The following is a 21,920-nucleotide window of genomic DNA, read 5'->3' as shown; positions in this document are numbered from 1 at the left end:
AAAAAATTAAAAATATCGTGTGAAATAAGTAACGAAACAAAGATCCTAACCTCTCGTAGACCCAAGACGCGAAGCACCACTGACCACCGCACACACCGCCTCACCGCAGCACCATCGAAGCAAGAAAATGAGACTTGGAGAGTTGGGGTGGGGCTGCGTAAACGGATGTGGAGGAGAGAAAGAAGAGATGAGAGATGAGAAGAACGGAATGTAGTGGAGTTGGGGGGTGAGAATCTGAAAAGAGAGAAAGAAGGGGAGTTGAGAGGTGGGCTAGTGAAAAGTGAAAATGAGTAGAAAGATAGGGTTTGAGTTTAAAGTAAATAAATAAGGTTAAATGTAAAAAATGTTATTTTTATAATTAAAAAAATTTTGCAAAATGTTAGGGAGGTGGAGGGAGAAGTAGTGGTGGTGAAAGGAGAAACACCCGTCATTTTTTAATCAAATGCAAATTAAACCCACTTGATTAATTGTAAATTAGGTTTGATTTGGATAACATACTAAGAAATTAAAAATTAATATAAATTTAAAAAACTACTTTTATTTTTCTTTTGCACTTTGATATAGTTTACAATATTTATATAGTATTTGTATATATGTTAAATAATTAATCTAAATAAATCAAATCAAAACTTAAATAAAAAGAAGAAGAAAAAAGTGGAGATAATAAGACGTAAATAACGTTTAGGCAAAGACATTAAAGCAAGAAGAATAAACATCGTATATATGTTGTCGTTTTCCATTGGTATCTTTTATAAGACCCACATATATATAATAAATAGAAATTAATAATATATTAATAGATGAGTTGGGTTGAATTTATACATCAAAACACAATACCTAGTTAAATGAGTAATGAGTTTGTCTACCTAAAATATCTACAGTTTTTACAGGGACTTTTAGAAAAAAACTGAGATAATGTCTTATTATATTATATTGTATACAAGTCTCACTATCAAATTTTTTGACTTAATATCCTATTTTGTCCTCAGTTTCGCTCGACAATGTTAAATTAGTCTATCATTTAAAACATGCGTCAATTACGTCCTTACTTAATAAAATTTATATCAATGAAATTCCTTCCGTTAAATCCGTACAAACGGCGTTAATAGAAGAGAGAGAAAAATAATTAACGTCGTTTGTACGGATTTAACAGAAGGGATTTCATTGATATAAATTTTATTAAGTAGGGACGTAATTGACGTACGTTTTAAAGGATGGACTAATTTGATATTGTCGAGCGAAACTGGGGACAAAATAGGGTATTAAGCCCAAATTTTTTTAAACAACTTATATATATTTTTATAACATTTGTTTCAAACCTTATTATTAAAAATCTACCTTATTTGGATTAGTAATAAAAAAATGTCATTAACATTTCTTCGTAACTGTGTGAACAATTAGCAACTCTCCTTTAAATATACACTTAACTAGTATTGTCAAGACGCGTTGAAGATTGAGTTGAAAAAATTTTGAAATTTCCGCTCACCAAACCACATAAGAGAATATTCGACCTTTTGCACGAGAATTTATAGTTTGTGAAACTTTTAATTGTGAGTGCCTAATTTCTTATCATTGGAGTTGGGTTTAGATAACCCACTATCTTACTTTAGGCTTGCGTTTATTTTATTAGAATTAATCTAACAAAACGCACTCTTGTTTGTCTGGATTAAAGTGGTAATAGTATTATTTAATCATGTTCTGGTTTAAAACCTGTGGACTTGTATAAAATTGATGAAAAATGTTAATTTGACACATAATTTTTTTAGATTCATTTAATACTATTTTTGTTTTTTACCTTTTTTTTTCTTAAAAAAATACAAAAAATTATTTTTTATGATTCTTTTATTTTTGTACTATTTGTCATGTAAAAATACGTAAACATATCATTACTTATCAAACCTAATAAAGTTGAATGAGTTTTAAAATCATTACTTTTATCATATTGGTGGGTACCCCGTCAGCTTTTGATAACTATCAGAGACCTTGTTCTCTACCTTTGCTTATCTTAACAATTAATCTGCTGTGTGGTTTTTGAACTGTTTCAGAAATCAAAAGAAATGGGTAGTGCTTACCAGGTGTTGAACATTTGTGCTCCAATGACCCATGAACAACAATCTGTATCTGTTGAGCAGATCGTGAATAACATGAAACATGCAAAGGCAGAAGGTGCTGATACAGTAGAGATTAGGCTGGACTGCATCACCAGCTTTCACCCTCTCCTTCACCTCAAAATCATCCTTCAAAATAAGCCACTACCCGTGCTTATTGCTAACAGGTAATTCATCTCAACTCTCTTATTATGTTTGTTTTGTTGGAATATAAGGAGTCTAATTCACATATGTAGTAGAAATAAACAAGAAAATCTATAAATTTATTAAGATTTTGAGTTTGAGATGACGTTGATACTTTATGTCAGTTTGAGTGATGTTTTATCAGTACTGTATTTTCTCGGTGTATTTTCTCTTTTTCTGTTTTCCGAATATGACAGCGAGTGAAATAATATATCAAACAAACAATAAATATTTGGACAACGAGTGAAATAATAGTGGAACAAACAAAATTTTTTGCTAAAATAGACTTTAATTCATGGTTCTAATATCATGTTAAGAATTGACTGTAAGTAAAACTCAACTTTATAAAATCGGCTTATAAGATAGATTTATACCCAGATATATTCTAAACTAATCTTATTTTTAATTATCGTGGGACTTCCATCAGAGTTGGAAGATAAAGTGTATCAATTCCTTAAAAAAAACCGATCATCTTTTGACAATTTTTTGTCTTAGCATGATAGGATTATCACTGGTGACATAACTCATCTTTGCAGTGCTTAAAGTGATAGTCCAAAATTTAAATTTTAGACTACTGATTAAGTTGAAACAGTATCAGTTTCATGTTTAAAATTCAAACTTGAGACAACTGATTAAGTGGGAACAGTCTCTCGCTAGATCATTTATTTTCATCGCCTCCTTTTTAACTTTACCACAAACTTATCCTGCTATTATATCTTACTCCCTTTGCATTCAATGTGTTTGTTCTATTTACTTGTTTAAAGGAAAAAATGGGATGATAGTTTATCCAAAGGCGATGACAGCATGCTACTGGAAGCATTGCAATTAGCTCTGGAATTGGGGGCTGATTTCATAGAGGTTGAGCTGAAGGTATCACTTATAAATTTTTCTTACAATATCTCATTAATGCAATTCTAATTTTCATCCATATAATCGCAGTTATGTATTTATATGTTTGAAGAACTTTCATACATTTGTAAAAATATATATATCACCTATTGCATGATGTTATTTTTGAAATAAGCTTATCACATGCATTTGCTTATCATAAATAGCCACTGAATTATGCACTCTTAGAGAGTGAAATCCCACTTGGGTGCTTATCATTACACTGTATGGTTGTTCAGGATGCTTCTTGTCTTCCTACATTGCTGGAACATAAGGGAAATCATAACAGTCATGGAAAAATAATTGTTTCTTGCTATGTGGATGACATCACCCCTCCGCAAGAAGAACTCCTTCAACTTGTTGCACGAATGCAAGCAACTGGATCAGATATCATCAAACTTGTTACACATGCAGCTGATATAACAGAGCTTACAAGAATATTTAGCTTGTTTCCTCATTGTCAGGCATGGATTTTTCTCTTTTTTTTTTTGCTTACGGTTTAGAGGTGGAATTTAAGTCCGATAACGGGTAGAATAATATGCTCAACAAACAACAAAATATCGTTAGGATATGTTCTAACCATAACTCTGATGCCAGATTAAGAAGTGGACTTTAAGTCTAACTTAACCCCACAAAATCGGCACCCACTTATATACTCTAAGGCCTTATCTCTGGTCGATATGGAACTTCCAACACTTACATTTCTTCAATGACAGTATTTCCAATATAAATTGTACTAAAGAAATAGTAATTTTGGCACTAGACAGAGCCAGTAGGAGAAATCTTGTTCTCTTGGTTTCGTTCAGTGTGGAATAAAAATGACTTTTGTGAAGGTGTTTCTAATGTAAAAAGATGGAAATCTGACAACCTGTTCTCTCTTCTGTTCTGATCTTTTCAATATTTTTGTGTCGTAGTAAAATTAATTTTCTCATTATTTGTTTCTACTTTATAATGTTTGCCTGCTCTGGTTAGAATCTGCAGGTACCATTGATTGCTTACTCTTGTGGAGAAAGAGGACTTATAAGCCAGCTTCTATGTCCAAAATTTGGTGGGTTCTTTGTGTATGGATCATTGGCAGGAAATCCAATCCTTGGTATCCCTTCTCTTGACAGTCTCAAGGAAGCCTATAAATTGGAGGATGTCAATGAAGATACTAAAGTTTTTGGGCTCATCTCAAAACCAGTTAGCCACAGCAAAGGCCCTATATTGCATAATCCTTCCTTCAGACATGTAAACTACAATGGAATCTATGTCCCCATGTTTGTTGACGATCTTAAAGAGTTCTTTAGCACCTATTCAAGCCCTGATTTTTCTGGTTTTAGGTATGTCATATGTTGCTATTCATCCACTTACAAGTTGGAATCATATATTTCACTTTGAGATCCTCATCCTTACTTGATACTGTTTGAAGTTGCAGTTAGCATGAATGAATTTGTTTAATAGTTTTGTTATCACTTCAACCATTTAAGGATTTGTATTTACTTCTTATTTGGAAAATTCTCATTGACTTTTGTATTGCAGTGTTGGGATTCCATATAAGGAAGAAGTTCTAAGGTTTTGCGATGAAGTCCATCCGCTTGCTCAGGTTGGCTTAGTCTTCCATTCAAGTGTTCCACAATAGATGTCTTTTTCCAACATCATGGTTGAACATGAATTTCCATAGTAGTTCTTCCCTATGTTAAGATATAAATATTGAAAATTTTACATCGACTGAAGATAAAACTAAATTACAATATATAAGTGAATGCAAACTTCATCTTACAATACAGTTTTATAAGATTGAATTAAATTTAAAGGTTATTTTTTCACATGATATCAAAATCATGCTAGCGTAGCGCCTATCCTAGTTTTGTTATTTGTTGGGACAGATATCTAGTCTTATATGAGAGCTGACATTACCTTCAATACAAAACCTTAAAGTTCGTTCATTTGTACTAAATATGGGACTTTCAATGGTTGCAGTCTCAAAAGCTCATTAAACAATTTAAGCTAGTTTTATAATGTCAACACAAAATTTGGTAAATAGAACCATGTACTATTTCCAGTAACTTGATTCCGTGACCATATGTTTTGGTGGTCCATATAAATATAATTGAAGTATGTCTTTCCATGCATTAACTGAGCGTTTTTATGTATTTTTCTTTTAGAGTTGAAAACTGATAATTTGAAATGACACTGATGTTATTCTGAAAGATTAGTCTGTCTAAATTAGTTCAATGAAAATTAATGTAGTAAGGTAAGCTATCAGTTGAAATTAATGGTGCTCTTTTAAACTGGACTTATGATGCAGCTATTCTTCCATAATGAATTTTTATTAATGCATAATCAATTCGTTTCATGTTCAACCAGTCTATAGGAGCTGTTAATACCATCATAAGGAGACCAGGAGATGGGAAGCTTGTTGGTTACAATACAGATTGTGAGGCTGCAATTACTGCAATTGAGGATGCACTCATTGGTAATTCTTCCGCACTGTTATGCTTAGTTTAGTTTCCTTGACCTTGCCAAAAGATACAATTGTAAGAAATTAACATCCTAAAAGCAGGCTGTTAAGTTTATAGGAAGGAAGTTCACTGAAGAGATACAACATCAATGAGATTTGGACTTAATCATATAAGGGATTGACACTACTTTCTATCCAAAACCTTAAGACTTTGGATAGAAAGCGATGTCAATATCTTATGTAATTAGGTTCAAATCTGATTGATGTTGTATCTTTCCAGTGAACCTCCTCTTTTATAAATCTAACATAGACTACATGAATATCTTAAAAGGCGAAAAATAAAACCCTTTCTCATTTAACAAATGAGATTTAAAACAACATCAAGGACCAATTTTCTTAAAAGCTTGAATTGTTGGGTGCCTACAATTTTTTTTACATGTTATTTGATTAGAGAATTTTTTTAACTAGAACATAAATATCTTGATCTAAGTTTTGTAATCTTTTTCAATTTGTTATCTAACTCAATTCCTTCTTCCGGTGGGCAATATCAAATTACAATTTGTGTAATTTTTACTAATACTGTTTTACTGATTCCCCTAAATAAAAATTTGTCAGAGCATGGTTGCAATGATGGTGGAGCATCGTTAGGTTCAGCCCTTGCTGGTCGATTGTTTGTGGTAGTTGGTGCGGGAGGTGCAGGGAAAGCACTTGCATTTGGTGCTAAAAGCAGAGGAGCTCGTCTAGTAATATTTGACATTGATTTTGGTATAAAAATAAGGGATATATTCTCTATAATAAATTTAATTTTCCTTTTATTCTTTCTCATCTTTTGAGCTATATGAACTACGATCTTTGTAGGCAATCACACATTTTCAGGCCTACATATATGAATACTAAAAAAAATATTATTATTCAACATGCAAACAAAAATTACAAATTTTCTTATACAATTTTTCTAACAAGAGTACACAACTTATCATTTTTATTAGTTTTCTATTTTTCTTTTCTTCATGTAGAACTTTAGTAAATACCCACTAGAAAACTAATCTTTATTAACATCTATCTTATACCAAATTTCAATACAGTAAACTGTTTCTCTTCTGCCCTGTAGTTTATGTTTTGTTAAGGGCATTTATTATGTTAGTTTGTATGTTGACTGTTATTTCTGTATCTCTATTGCACATTGTTATTATCATTTTTGCATTGACAAATGTTCTGTTATTTCTCTATTTTTGTTTAAAAAGACAGAGCAAAATCTCTTGCCTGTGCTGTATCTGGTGAGGCTCAGCTTTACAAAGAGTTGGTGAACTTTGAGCCAGAGAAAGGGGCAATTCTTGCAAATGCAACACCTATAGGAATGCATCCAAATACTGACAGAATTCCGGTGGCAGAGGTTCTACACTCTTTATTCAAATAAATTACCACAAAAAACATAGATACAATTTTTTAATGTTTTTATCTAATAAGATTGAAATATTATTTGAAGGGATCTAAAATATGTCATATCTCATAGTAATGCATTATAGTAATCTAAACGTTTTCAGGAATGTTATAGTAAGCTGAATTTACAATGACAGGTTTTCAAGAATATGTTATAGTAGGCTCAATTCAGATATGTTTTCAAAAATTTGTCATAGTAATTTGTCATAGTAAGTTAGAATAACTACAATGATTACTCATTTATTGATCATACTAAATCTTATTATGACAGGTTTTCACGATGTCATAAAAAACAAATTTTCTATGACTCTTGCACAATAACACTAAAATATTGTTAGAAGTCTTACATCAATTAAAGATAAAAATAATCTAAAATATATAAGTGAGTGCAAAAGTCACCTTATAAACTAGTTTTGTGGGGTTGAGTTAGATTTAAAGTTCACTTCTTCATACGGTATCAAAGTTATGGTTAGAAACTATCTTTGATGGTGATTAATCTCCTTTAACAAAAGTTTTCATTGTATTTATAAAAGTGAAACTTTAATTTTAATTAAAAAAATGTACCACATGCACTCTTAGTTTTGTCATTAAAAATTATTGGTGCTGTCCTCTTCTTGCAGTCAACTTTGGAACATTACTTGTTAGTCTTTGATGCTGTATATACACCAAGAAGAACGAGATTATTGAAGGAAGCCAATGCTGCAGGAGCAACAACTGTGGGTGGAGTAGAAATGTTCCTACGGCAGGCTATTGGTCAGTTTAATCTTTTCACGGGCTTAGAAGGTACAACATTCTTTTTCTTTTCATGGATGTTATCTGCATCATCAAACGTTTTTTTATTTGTTAACTATAAAAAAAGTAAAGTTTCTCGTCACCAAGCTATATAACTTTTACATGTTATTTGTTGAAAAATATATTATGCATAACTTTTATAAAATATAAGATTAAATACTTTATAATTTATTTTAAGAATGAAAAACAATTTTTTATAATAATTTAGAACCGGAAAATATATTTAACTTAAAAAATGACATAATTGATTACCTTGCAGCAATTCAATTAGGTGCATTAGTTCAGTTTAATGTATGAATCTGGTGTAAAGTTCATTACTTGATCTTATTTCTTTTGTATGCAGCTCCTAAAGAATTTATGCGAGAAATTGTTTTATCCAAGTTTTGAAGATGTTTCTTCAACAAAATGCTCCTACGACTTGGTGGAGGCTTATCATTTCTCTAAGAACTATAACGTTCCCGGTTGTTTTTTTCTTCATAAAAAACATTTTTTTTCTAAGAAAAGTATACAGAAAACTTCTGAAGATAGAAACACATATATGAGTCCAACCATATAAAAGATTGATATCACTCTCTACCTAAAACCTTAAAACAATGGATTAATAAGTTTTTCATCTTTATATAATGTTCTATTTTCTAATTTCTATCCAATGTGGAACTTAGACTCACATATGGATTTCCAACACCTTCAGCATCTGGACAGTACATCCCTTTCATACAAGTCTTGTTTTATTTTCTCAAAAACATCTTCAAGTATGAGATTATTTATGTTATTAATGAATTTAACTATTTTTTATTAATTTTATGTATAATGAAATCAATCACACTAATGCAATACACTCAAACCAATTAGTTTATATAATCAGTCGATGCAATAGCTTATTTAGTCCATAAATCTATAAGATGTAGGAATCATTTCTTTAATATTATAGCCCAAGGATAAAATGATCCCTAATGGTGTGCTTCTGGTAATCTCTTAAACTTGTTCGTTTTGGGTCAAGCCATTTGCTTTTGGTACCACTCCAAAAGGCTTCTTACCAATGAAGGTAACTATGTGTATATAAACTCATATGTTCTACTTTCTATCCAATGTGGAACTTAGACTCACATATGGATTTCCAACACCTTAGCATCTGGGCAGTACATACCTTTCATACAAGTCTTGTTTTATTTTCTCAAAAACATCTTCAAGTATGAGATTATTTATGTTATTAATGAATTTAACTATTTTTTATTAATTTTATGTATAATGAAATCAATCACACTAATGCAATACACTCAAACCAATTAGTTTATATAATCAGTCGATCCAAAAAGGCTTCATACCAATGAAGGTAACTATGTGTATATAAACTCATGTCCAACTATTCTTTTATCCGATGTGGGACTTTGTTTGTACCCCAACATTCTCCCTCAAACAAAGGACTATGATTCTTCTTCCTTCTCTATTGCGGAAGTCTTTTTAATTCTCGAGTACACCATGGGCACACCATGGTCAACACTGAGCATCTCTTGCTCTCCACCTCTCATGATTCATCTAGCGATGTGCCATTGGCCACCTGCCTAGCTTACCTGATCATGAAGGGACGTACTCGTTTAAGCCTGGTCACCAGACCCGACACACATATATATTACTTTATTACTTGTCAGTGTGGGATTCTGCAACATTTTTTTTAACAAGTTTGTACCCTATTCTAATATATTATAATTTCACTATATCATTATTTTATATGGGGTGTGCAACACACTACTCGCATTAAGAACATACATGGTGGAAATTCAGAGAGATGATATTATGATATAAAAAGTTAAACAAATCTTGAGAGTATACCTTTGAGTACAAAAGTGATTATTATTCTTTTATTATTTCATAATCTTTTTGATACCACCTCCACACCAATGTGAACCTCCTCCTTCATTCACATTTACCACCTGTTTCGATTAATCTCCTAAACCCATGTATGCTTCTTTTCCATTTCAACTTCAATAATACTTACCTTATGATTATCTTTAATCACACGCCAACACACTGAGAAATTTGAAAGTGCATACTAGATATGAAAGGATAATTTTGCAACTTCAATCACTTTCTCACATTTTCTTCTCATCCATGTGAGGATGTATATTTCATACTCATCCTTAAATATGTGCTCATAAATAAATGCAATTCCCTTGAAACAAACTATTCTTTTCCTCACTTTTCTTTCTTTATGTACATGACAATTGTAAAAGCAAACTAAAGCTAAGTTAGTCCATTTGATTCTTAAATTTACTTATATATATATATATATATATATATATATATATATATAATACAATTCTATACAATTTTTTTGAAACAAATGACTGCTTCTATCACTGTTCTTTACATGACAATTGTAGAAACAAACTAAAACTAAGTTTAGTGTAAATTTGTTTCTTTAAATCACTTAATAATATATATATATATATATATATATATATATATATATTAATTTTATTTTATCGCTCGTTAATGTGGGATTCTGCAATATTTCTCTTCACGATGTTTGTACCTTGTTCTAATATATTATAATTTTACTATATCATTATTTTATGTGGGGTGTGCAATACACCACTCACATTAAAGACATACATGGTGAGAATAGAGAGAAAACAAATTGTGATATAAAAAAATTGTGATATAATTTTTATGATCTGTCAATATGAGATTCTGCAACATCTTTCTTGACAAGGTTTGTATCCTACACTGTGAAAATAGAAGAGACACAATAATATAATATAAAAGACCAAACAAATATTTATAAGTTTTGACACTATATTATGAAAATGATAGTAGGATATCCTCTTATATATTATAATTTAACCAAATTTCTTGTTAAATTTTAATACACACCTTATATTAAAAATTTAACATCTTAAAAAACAAATGAGATTAAATACCAAAAGACACAATAAATCCAACAAATCTCGTAAAACATACATTTAATAAACTTTTATATGGTCTTATAAATATTCTTTTAAGTGTAACTTAATCTAAAAAAACTAATATATCACATAAAAATTTGAATCTCACTTATGTATTATAATTTGATCATATTTTTAAATGATAACAATCTCCAAAATTCAATAAAGAAATATAATATAATATTAAAAATAACATATAAATACAATTTTGCAGAATCTCTAAATTTTTATAATTTATTAAGAAATCAATTTAAAAAAATAATTTATTGAGGACTCAATAAAAATGATTACATAAAACTTATTTAAGCACTTATGTCACATGTCATGCTTTGCTATCTCGGAGGAAATTTACAATATTGATGCTAAAAATACAGTTTTGCATAGCAGACTACATCTATAAAATACAAACTTTACGAGTTTACATTGAAGAAGGAACTGTGCGAGTTCACGTAGCCATTTATGCCTATATGTTGTTTTTAGCATTTGAATTTGGTTTTGATAGCATCTTTTGCACACAATATAATGTCAGGATGTGGTTTTGAATATCTTGAAGTTCCACATTGAATATATCAGTTTTCAAATTTTCTTTTCCTTTATATAAAGCTTTATTCTAAACAAAAATAGATTTATTTAAGTGAATCCAACTGCAAGTGAAGACTGGCATGTCAAATTCAAGGTAAGTTTTTCAACTTCTTTTCTTTTATAATAATGTAAGTTTTTTTTTACTTGTAAGTTATTTGTTTTTATTTTACATGGTGCTTAGATTTAGATACTTTTTATCAATTAGTATGCTTAGATATTGCTTTTATGAGAGAACATAATTGATTGCCAACAAAACCAGTGATTCACATGTCACTAACAACTAATTCTATTAGATAAGAGATAAAAAATATTATATCTACAGATATTAAATTAATATTTATTAATAATGATTATTTATTACAAAAATAAATAAAGTATTCTGATATCTGATGTGTGAATATTCGCAAATATTTACTGCTCTTTCATAGTTATATTTTTAAATAATAATTTTCTTGAATAAAATTTGCTAGTAAGTTTTATTTTAGTATTTTTTAGAAAAAGTACTCATAAAAACATTATAATTATTAAAAAATGATTTAAAATTTAATTTTATGTACTTTTATTGTTTATTTTGCTATAAAATTTAAGCTATTTTAAAAAGATATATTTTTTTGTTAAAATTTATACTTACTGCAACTCATTTAAATTAATATTACATTAATATTAATATTAATATTTTAGTGAATAATTTGATTTGAATTATATTTATTTTAAAATTTTTATTTAAAATTAAAAAATTAAGTATAAAAATATTAGCGGATATTAAATACCGTATATACTTTTTCACATAAACGGGATGAACAGCGAAATAAATTTTTTTAGGTGAATCGGATACGCACTGTATCCAACCCACTCAAACAGTTGTCATCATTGACTTGTTACACCAATATACTATCATGCATCTTCGAAATATACATTACATAAATAAAATATTTAAGATTAAAATTATATTACTAAACTTATAATAGGTTTAATTTTAATATCACCAATCCTCATTTAATACCAGTCATTTTAGTTTTATTGCAAAGAAAACAATTGGAGAGAACTTTTCTTAAATCAATAGTAATTAATAACTAAAATATTTGCAATTTATGTCAAAATATTCTTTACTTTATCTTCTATTTAATAAACAGTATGTAGGATTAAATAGGATGAATAAAATTAGATAGTAGATGTAAATATTTGTGTATGCTGGCATCTAGAAATAAAAAATTTGCAATACATATTGGAGTTGGTATTCGTATATAATTATTATTTACGAGCAGTGAATAGTAAATAAATGATATTTTAATACTAATTTATAAATAAATAGATACAAGTATTATACTTTGAATATTTGTTAATATTAATTAATATTTTATTAAAATTAAAATTAATTTATATTTTATTAAATTAAATTAAATTTTAATTTATATTTAATTTAATTTATATTTTATTATATATATTTTTTTTTTAATTTTATATATTTTTTATTTTAAAAATTTATAAAACATCTTTCTAAATATTTATAGGTATAGTATACTCGCATATATTAAAATACATATAAATATTTTTTAAACAAATATCTAATCAGTAACAAAAAAAGATTATAAATTTTTTATTGTAGATTTAATAAATAGTAAACATTATTCAAATGATGAAGAGTTTCTTTATATATTAAAAAGTTAGATTGATTAGTGAGTTGAATTAAGTACTTTGTGAACACTTAAGATAATAGGTTAATAAAATTTAGAAAATATGTAAAATGGTCCAAAATATTACAAAGAAAATTTAATTAAGTAAAAGATATAAAAATTGAAATAAATTATATAATTAAATATCGACCATGCCCCATAATTCTCTGGAAGTTTCCGAAAAGTAGGAGAAAAAAATAATTAGAGTAGATTACAAGGGCCCGTTTCTTCTAATAGTATAAAACGGTCAGAATTTTCCACTTTGTTCTATTCTCACTTTTTCACTTCCCGCTTTTATCTCTATGGCTGGGAGTGAGTGAGTGTGATTACCGTACTATATACAGTGAGGTTAACTGTTTATCTCTTTTCGACTCGTTCCAATGGCGTAGCGGTTGATGTGCAAGTGAGTTTCCTCACCGATCTGGCGGTTCCTTAGTGTTTTAGGTCAAACAAAACGATTTCCTATGCACCTATATTTACTCTTTATTTTGTTCACTCCTTTCCTCTGTTAGGGTTTAGGTTATGTTTTTTGTCAGCTTTGCAAATTTCATTGTTGTCTAAAGTTTACATTATTAGTGTTTGTTATCATCTTATCGTTATGATGTCTATCTAAAACTTTTTTTTTTCATATTTTGTGCAAGGATGTTTTTCTTTATAGCTTAGGGAAACACGTTTATCCTTTTCCTTTCTTTTTCTAAGGTTTAATTTTATAGCGCCATCTGAACAACAGCAAAGAAGAACATAAGGAGAAAAAAATAAAATAAGTTTATCTAAGGTAACTCAAATTAGTTTAAGTACAAGGTGACGTTGGAATATCTGTCATTTAGGTTCTTCAGAAGCTAATTGTGGGTAATTTATAAAGGTTATGTAGGAAGAAGAATAAGTAAACTGATTTTGGATAAAATCATTTATTTGTGAGCTAGTCTGTGGAATTTCTCATACAAAAAAAGTTGATCTTAAGTTAGTTATGAGTTGGGATAGGAGATACTTGCCTACAAATTTGAACAAATTATTATATGCTTGGTCTCATTTTTATTGTTTTTGATATTGATATAAAAAACTAGTTTTAGATTACAAAGTAACTTATTTGTTGTTTTTTAATTCTCTTCTATTATAAATATTTTTAGAGAAGTTTTTATATAAATATGTTTCATGTCCAAAAGACTATACATTGCATAGGAGTTGATGTCAAAAAAGTATGTCCAAAGATATCATTACTGAATGAAACCGACTATTAAGATTTGTTTAACTTAATTATTTGGACTATCACATAAGCAATCGTGTCTTCAATAAGAAACCTTGGTGCTTGGTAAAGCTATCTCCATGAGTGAAGTTTCTTCTAGAAAGTGTTTCTCTGTTTCAAGAAACACTCCAAGCATCTTGAAGTGATGAAAAAAAATCAATGAGCGTATACTGTTAGCTAATGTGTTTGTGTGTGTCTATATATATTTAAGGATGAGTGCAAGTTCATCTCAAAGAGGAAGGTTCGAGCCTGTGTCCCCTAACCTAAAACTAGGTACTCCTACAAAACTTAGTGTAAGTTGTACAAATACTATAATTGTCATAATTTTAAAACTCTCCTTCAAGTTGAAGTATATAAATTGTGTGCACCAAGCTTTGAACATCGAATTTGAGGTCTTCTCAAAGACTTGGAGAGAATGTTGGCATGTTGGTCATTAAAGCTAGTAAGTCCAATACATATTTCCCAAACGAGCAACTTTTTTTTGATTGTTGGAAAGTTTCACATCGACTAGTGAGAAGGCCAATTTAGATTATATAAGTAAGTGTAAATCTCACCTTAGAAACCTATTTTATGGGGTTGAGTTAGGTTTAAAGTTCACTTCTTAACTTGGTATCAAAGTTAAGCTAGAGACTATCCTGGCATGATTTGTGTGAACATATTGTTCCATCCACTATTAGGCCGTTATCGAATCATCCATTAATGTCTAGTTTTACGTTCGAGATGTATATCCTTAAGTATGAGAGGGTGTAGTCTCGTATTAACTAGAGATAAGGCCAATTTAGAATATATAAGTGAATGCAAACCTTACTTTACAAGTTGGTTTTGTGGGATTGAGTTAGGTTTAAAGTTCACTTCTTAACACTGATAAAATGACAAATTTGTGCTTGGTACTTTTATGAAGGGTTGGAAGCAATATGAAAGGCCGCCTGATTATTACAACACAATTTAATTTTCTCAACTTTACAAAATTTCAACACTTGGAGTTGTTTGGTTTGCACTAGTTCACAATTAGTTAGGACCATATATCTATATTTAGCTTTTATTTTGGATCAAAGAACAATATTTTTGTTTATTGCTCCTTGAGGAGACAATATTTCGCCCATTGAATAGACAATATCTTGTAGATCTTTTATTAATTGGACAACTCAAACTACATCATAATGCCCTATAATTTGAGTATTTTGTTTGTCCTCATACATCTTGTCCTAGAGCATTTAGAAATGTCAGGTCTTGTAATAATGAGATAAAAGAGTTTTTCAACCAACCTTTTATATATTTTTGGATCTGAATAGAGTTTCACCTTGGTCAACCATCAACTTTTGATGTGGATTCGTGAAATTGATTCACTTTGATACCAAGCATTTTAGAAAACCAAACTCTTTAATTTAAAAATGGCTAAATAAATGCACCTTTAGCTACGATCATGAACGTAGATCATTAGATACCCACATTTCCTACGAGAAGTTGACAATACCAAACTGAATGATTTGCCTCACTTTTGTTTCATCCAAAAACCTGCATAATATGATTGAATTTACCAAACCGAGCTTGGGATGAATTCTTTTGACCATAAAGAGAGTGGTGTGATTTACACACTAGAATAGACTCCCCCCTAAGTGATAAACCCATGAGGTTGCTCTATGTAAATTTCCTCCTCAAGATCACTATGAAGAAAAACATTTTTAAGGTCAAGTCAGTGAAGTGGCCAATGTTGAGTAGCAAATTGCAAGAAAAAACCAAATGGTGTAAATTTTAGCAATGAGAGAAAGTTTTACCGGAGTCAAGTCCATAAATTTGTGTATATCCTTTGGTCACAATTGATCTTTAAGAGGATCAACTTCACCACTTGACTTGTTCAAACTTTAGCAACATAGACCCATCTACAACTGACAATCTTCTTTCCAGACGGAAGAAGAACAAGCTTCCATCTGCCACTGCTTGCAAGAGCCTACATTTTGTCAATCATGACATGTTACCAGAATGATCAAGTGTCTCAAATAATTTTGGGAACAATAGTGGCAGACAAAGAAAACAAATAAAAAAATAGGTTGGAGACAAACAATGATAACTCGAAAAATTATAAATAGGATATGAATTACGAGTAGATGGAATACCTTTCCTAAGAGCAATAGGTCAATTTGAAGAGGAGTTATGTGAAAGAGTTGATGAAAAAAGATCCATGAAGGAGAAGGATCTAAATCATGAGAGACTTCTCGAAGAGGTAGGAGGGAGCTCTTTTTGTAAAAACTTATCGAAGAGTGGGAGTAACTCTTTCTGTTCTGTGTTAGTATGTAAGTAAAGGTGGCCAATTGACATATATTATCTTCTAATAGTTTGAGAATAACATTTGTATCCTATTGAAGATAAGAATATCCTATAAAACAAGATTTAATAGCCTTTGTGGAGAGTTTTTCTAAACTTGGAGATACATTATGAACAAAACAAGTACAACCAAATACCTTAGGAGAAACATGAAATAAGGGATCATTTGGAAAAATGGTGGAGTGAGGAATTCGATTTTTAAGAGAGGAAGAAGACATTCTATTTATTAAAAAACATGTAGTTCTCATCTCCCAAATTTTGTAGATGAACATTTTTGTTCAACATTAGAGAGAGTGTGCAGTTTCAATGAGATGTCTATTCTTCCTCTCAACAATGCCATTTTGTAGCTGTGTGTGAGAGGACAAGTAGACTCATGTCAAATAACTTATGCGGATAAGAAGGAAGTAAGTTTAACAGAAAAATATTCTTTAGCATTGTCACTGCAGGAGAATTTAATTACTTTTCCAAATAGGTTCTTAATTTCATTAAAGGACATAAATATGGACAAAAGCTTAAATGTCTTTCATTAAATAAACCCTAGTACAATGAGAAAATTCATCAATTAAGGTTACAAAATATCTAAAGTAAAAAATGTGACAAGCCTTGGTCCCTGAATATTTGAATGAATGGTATAGAAAGCTTAGTTACATTTGTTTTCACTTAGTTTTGAAAATGATGACCATACATGTTTTCTTAGGCGATGTGATTCATATTCTAATGCTTGAAGTTTTGTAAGACTTGGAACTATCATCTTCAACATGGCTAGAGTTGGGTAACCCAAACGATTATGCAAAAGCTGTGGGGTTGAGGTAGCAAAATAGGGTGTAACAGTCATAATTTCAACAGCTCTTATTAAGTTAACCCAACACGATGTTAATGGTGCGGAACTTTGCCTAATTGGTAGTATTTGAGGTGAAATGAAAATTTATTCTTCCTGGATTTACTGGTTTAGACATCATATATTTTTTTACCTGTTCCTGAGATAGATAGTTACTTAAACATATTATTAAGTTAAACGTGTCTTTATTTACTTATGCAAGTTAAGTATGAAGTTCTTATTAAATGGTTCATTTGCAGTTTGGCTTGCGCTTTGTCAGGTTAAAATGTTGCACACTGACTGGGTGGTGAATTTCTGAATCGGCAGGAGTTCTTTCCCTCTCTGTGTTGTCAGGAGATTCAGAGAACTGCAGTGTATTGGGTTTTGATTTCAACTAACTGATGGAGTGCAACAAGGATGAAGCTGTGAGGGCTAAGCAGATTGCTGAAAATAAGATGCAAGCTGGTGACTATGAAGGGGGGCTGAAATTTGCTTCAAAAGCCCAAAGGCTGTTTCCTGATATTCAAAACATTGTTCAGATCCTTGCAGTTTGTGAGGTCCACTGTGCTGCTCAGAAGAAACACTCTGGGTCTGACGTGGACTGGTATGGAATTCTCCAGACTCAACAATCTGCCGATGAAGCAACCATTAAGAAACAGTATAGAAAGCTTGCACTGCTACTTCATCCTGATAAAAATAAATCTGCTGGTGCAGAGGCTGCTTTCAAGTTGGTTGGTGAAGCTAACAGAGTGTTAAGCGATCCATCGAAGCGTACTCTGTATGACTCAAAATTTGGAGTTTCAGTGGGAAATACAGAAGCTAAGGTCGCCCCTTGTCACCCAAATGGAAATGCAAGGAATTATCAGAACATTTTTAATTCACAGCCCCAGGCTTGGAATTCATATCATCAGTTTGAAAGTTCGACATTTTGGACATGTTGTTGTCATTGTAATATTAGATATCAATACTACAAAACTATTTTAAATCAGACCATACGCTGTCAACACTGTTCTAAATCCTTTACAGCTCATGCTATGGGGAACCACAATGTGGCACCAACATATTGGCCACCTTTCAATAATCACCAAGGGTCTGCAAAACATGCATCGTCTAAAGAAGCATCAAAAGGCAATGGTGGAAAATCTCGTGGTAGAGAAGAAGAGGGTGTGTCCATGTCAAAATGTGGTGCAGGAGTTGGTGCCTATTCTAAAGTTGCAAATGGCAGAAATGGCCATGTGGCTGCAGGAGTGACAAAGGCTGATGTTAAAGTGTCCAAAGCCAAGGAATCGCAAGCCTCAACGAAAGTTGGTTGTAAAAGAGCAAGGCAGTCAGCATCATATGACAATAACAAAGCTGGAGATGGTAAAGGCATGAAAGACACCAAGGATCAAGAAAATACGGTTGATCCTTCTGGGAAAACTTCAAGGAAAAAACAGCATGTTCTGTACCCAAAAACTGATAAAGCTGGTGATTTTGGAAGTTCATCCAAAAGTACACAAAATCATGAATCATCTACCACCCCTAGAGTAGAGAAAAAAGAAGTGTCAGCAACTGGTGATGGTGATCAGAATGGGGAGACAAGAAATAAAGCAGGTGCACTACATGAAGAAACAATTTTAAGGAATAGAGCCAAAGTTGAGCAGACTAATGTGCAAGGAAAGGAGGTATTGAACTCAGATTTCAATGATAGAAAGTCTAAAGCTGTCTATTGTTCTCCATCGAAGTCAAATTTATCTCCCAATTCAGAGATTGTCTGTCCTGATACAGATTTCAGTGATTTTGAGAGAGATAAGGCAGAGGATTGTTTTGCTGTTAATCAATTATGGGCTATTTTTGACAATAATGATGGTATGCCACGATTCTATGCTCTTGTGAAGAAAGTCTACTCCCCTTTCACGTTGCGGATTACTTGGCTAGAAGCTGACTCAGATGACCAAGGTGAGATTGACTGGCATAAAGCCGGTTTGCCTATTGCTTGTGGTAAGTTCAGACTTGGTCATTCTCAGATTACTTCAGATCGTTTTATGTTCTCTCATCAGATGCATTGCATAAAAGGAAGTAGGACTACATATCTGATATACCCAAAGAAGGGAGAAACTTGGGCAATTTTCAGACACTGGGATCTTGGATGGAGTTCAAATCCAGAAAAGCATTTTGAGTATGAATTTGAATATGTGGAAGTTCTATCAGATTTTGACGAAAATTTAGGCATTGAAGTTGCTTATCTTGGGAAACTGACAGGGTTTGTTAGTCTCTTTCAACATTCTGCATTGGATGGTATTAGCTTATTTTGTGTATCACCTCGTGAGATGTACAAGTTCTCTCATCGGATTCCTTCTTACAAGATGACAGGCGCTGAAAGGAAAGGTGTTCCAAGTGGATCTTTTGAACTTGATCCTGCTGGTCTGCCTACTTGTCTTTTTGAAGTTGGTGATACTGGTGTTGCGAAAGTGGATGGAGTCAATTGTTCCCACCAGGAGTATGCAAACTCTAAAGTTGAACAGGCAACTTCTAATGATAGTATTCACAATTCAAAGTTGCAAGAGAGTATTGACACCGAAAGAACAGCACAAATTCTCAGAAGGTCTCCAAGGTCGAGCCAAAAAAGTATGGACAATGGCCAAGCAAGCACTGTTCAATTCACGGTCAGAAAGGATGACATAAACATTGACCACAGGGACTACAGTCCCCCAGAAGGAAGCGCTGCTTCGTCCCATACTAATGAGAGGAAGGTCAAGAAACCTCAGAAACACAAGAAAAATAGTTATGATGGAGAGACATTGAATAAGTTGCATAAAGATCTAAGCAAGAAAAATGTTCTAGGAGATGCATCTGAAAGGACATGTAAGTTGACTGTTAATCATTCAAAAAACAGCAATAATGTGAAGAGTAGCAACACTCCTCAGTTTGGAGAATCATGTTACGACTTTAAGAAGGAAAAATCTGAAAAGACGTTTCAGTGTGGACAGATATGGGCAATATATTGTGATAGGGATTATATGCCCAATACTTACGCTCAAATTAAGAAGATTGAATTCACTCCTAATTTTAGATTGCAGGTTTCCATGCTTGAACCGTGCTCACCGTCAGGTGACCTTAAAAGAACAATATCTTGTGGCACCTTCGAAGTTAAAAAAGGCAAATTACAGATTCTCTCTCCCTCTGCATTCTCTCATCAGTTAAAAGTTGAACCTTTGGTAAATAATAGATATGAAATTTACCCTAGAAAAGGTGAGGTTTGGGCTCTTTACGGGGACCAGAACTATGAGCTGACTTCTTCAAAGCAGGGCAAAGGTAAATGTGATATAGTAGAAGTATTAGCAGATAGTGACAAGACTATACAGGTTGTTGTTCTGACGCCACATAGCAACTCCAAGACAATTTTCAGAGCTCCTAGAATTCAGAGATCTAAAACTGGTGTAATTGAAATATTAAGAGAAGAGGTTGGCAGATTTTCACATCAGATTCCTGCTTTTCAGCACTGGGACAATGTGATTCTCAGAGGGTGTTGGGAGCTTGATCCTTCTTCAGTTCCTGGTTCTTTCGTACCAATAAACTGAAGTATTTCTATACCCTCTTGTCCACTTTGTTCGTGGTAGTGAATCTATGTTTTGTTATATATTATTTAACCAGCTATACTGTGTAGCAGCCATGTATTGAATTGTGTTGAAGGGATCCTCGTTTCATGTCTTTGATGAGTTACATTAGTTAAAGCAGCTGTTAACGCATTCTGGCTATATTTTTGTTTTCATCTGTGTGCGCAGGATGGGTAATCTTGGGTTGGAACTCGACATTCCTTAACTGTGTCTCCTATCCCGTTTGTTATGATGTCTTGTGTTCACCTCATTTTAACATCATTACAGGATGAAACAGGATCTATGCTGGCAATACACTTTGATCCTGGTGGACTGTATCAGTATATAATTCTACCTTTTTCTATGTTATTACCCTTGATGTTTGGCGATTGGGGTTCTGAGCAGCTATTTACCAGTATAAGCGATACTGTCAACCTTCTTTGGTAATTCGGCCCAAGGTAATATATGTCAGGTTAGTTAAATCTGCAATATCTTGTAAAGTTTGGATTGCACCAACTATGTTCACTGTGTTTCCCAACCATTGACCAAGGGGACTTTTGGCACCGGACAAAAAGTTTCATATTTAAAAATCATAATTTATACTAAGCACTTTCTCATTGACACGCTATTGATATTTTTTTTCACTTACCGGGAGTCTGACATGAATTAATTGAACACTACCAGCTAGAAGAATATAAGTATTTTGGTAAACAGATTTTTCAAGAGATAGAACTGAGCTTATTCTTGTGGAAATGGGGTTATGAACTAATCACACAAGTGAACATGATATTATATTCAATTGAAAATATATTTTTTTCTGAAGACAATAAATTATGATTTTATTTATTTATTTATTCCATCGTACTCACTGTTATTGATCACATATGATGTTAATTGTTGGATTCTCTT

At 31.6% G+C, this 21,920-nt stretch overlaps 2 protein-coding genes across 7 annotated transcripts; both read left to right on the top strand.

Moving 5' to 3' along the window:
• The first annotated feature begins 1,956 nt into the window (after positions 1-1,956).
• Positions 1,957-8,653, top strand: LOC124824134 (bifunctional 3-dehydroquinate dehydratase/shikimate dehydrogenase, chloroplastic-like). 2 transcript variants are annotated; one of them, XM_047296506.2, is made up of 10 exons: positions 1,957-2,275; positions 3,056-3,161; positions 3,419-3,643; positions 4,152-4,501; positions 4,701-4,764; positions 5,529-5,637; positions 6,238-6,387; positions 6,867-7,015; positions 7,683-7,845; positions 8,198-8,653. In XM_047296506.2, the coding sequence occupies exons 1-10, from the start codon at positions 2,058-2,060 to the stop codon at positions 8,239-8,241; spliced, it is 1,578 nt and encodes a 525-aa protein (XP_047152462.1). In that variant the 5' UTR covers positions 1,957-2,057; the 3' UTR covers positions 8,242-8,653. The 2 variants fall into 2 exon arrangements, with proteins under 2 accessions (XP_047152462.1, XP_047152463.1); XM_047296507.2 differs by having other exon boundaries at positions 1,958-2,275; positions 4,161-4,501.
• Positions 8,654-13,311: 4,658 nt separating this feature from the next.
• On the top strand, positions 13,312-21,173 carry LOC124824135 (DNAJ heat shock N-terminal domain-containing protein). Of its 5 annotated transcripts, none has more exons than XM_088116240.1 (2): positions 13,312-13,457; positions 17,717-21,173. In XM_088116240.1, the coding sequence occupies exon 2, from the start codon at positions 17,838-17,840 to the stop codon at positions 20,994-20,996; it is 3,159 nt and encodes a 1,052-aa protein (XP_087972366.1). In that variant the 5' UTR covers positions 13,312-13,457; positions 17,717-17,837; the 3' UTR covers positions 20,997-21,173. The 5 variants fall into 5 exon arrangements, with proteins under 5 accessions (XP_087972366.1, XP_047152469.1, XP_047152467.1 ...); XM_047296513.2 differs by having other exon boundaries at positions 13,314-13,457; positions 17,764-21,173; XM_047296511.2 differs by having other exon boundaries at positions 13,318-13,457; positions 17,697-21,173.
• The last annotated feature ends 747 nt before the right edge of the window (positions 21,174-21,920 follow it).

The sequence above is a fragment of the Vigna umbellata genome, chromosome 5 (assembly GCF_029865625.1).
Source record: "Vigna umbellata cultivar VRB3 chromosome 5, Vumbellata_1.0, whole genome shotgun sequence".
NCBI classification, from domain to species: domain Eukaryota; kingdom Viridiplantae; phylum Streptophyta; class Magnoliopsida; order Fabales; family Fabaceae; genus Vigna; species Vigna umbellata.
The sequence above is the reverse complement of the archived record's forward strand: the minus strand, read 5'-3'. Positions and strand labels throughout refer to the sequence as shown.

Excerpts from the sequence above, each read along its gene's own strand:
- LOC124824134 (XM_047296506.2), top strand. The coding sequence starts at position 2,058 with ATGGGTAGTGCTTACCAGGTGTTGAACATTTGTGCTCCAATGACCCAT. Across the intron at positions 2,276-3,055 it reads CCCGTGCTTATTGCTAACAG|GAAAAAATGGGATGATAGTT; the intron begins GTAATTCATCTC and ends ACTTGTTTAAAG. Across the intron at positions 7,016-7,682 it reads ACAGAATTCCGGTGGCAGAG|TCAACTTTGGAACATTACTT; the intron begins GTTCTACACTCT and ends CTCTTCTTGCAG.
- LOC124824135 (XM_088116240.1), top strand. The coding sequence starts at position 17,838 with ATGGAGTGCAACAAGGATGAAGCTGTGAGGGCTAAGCAGATTGCTGAA.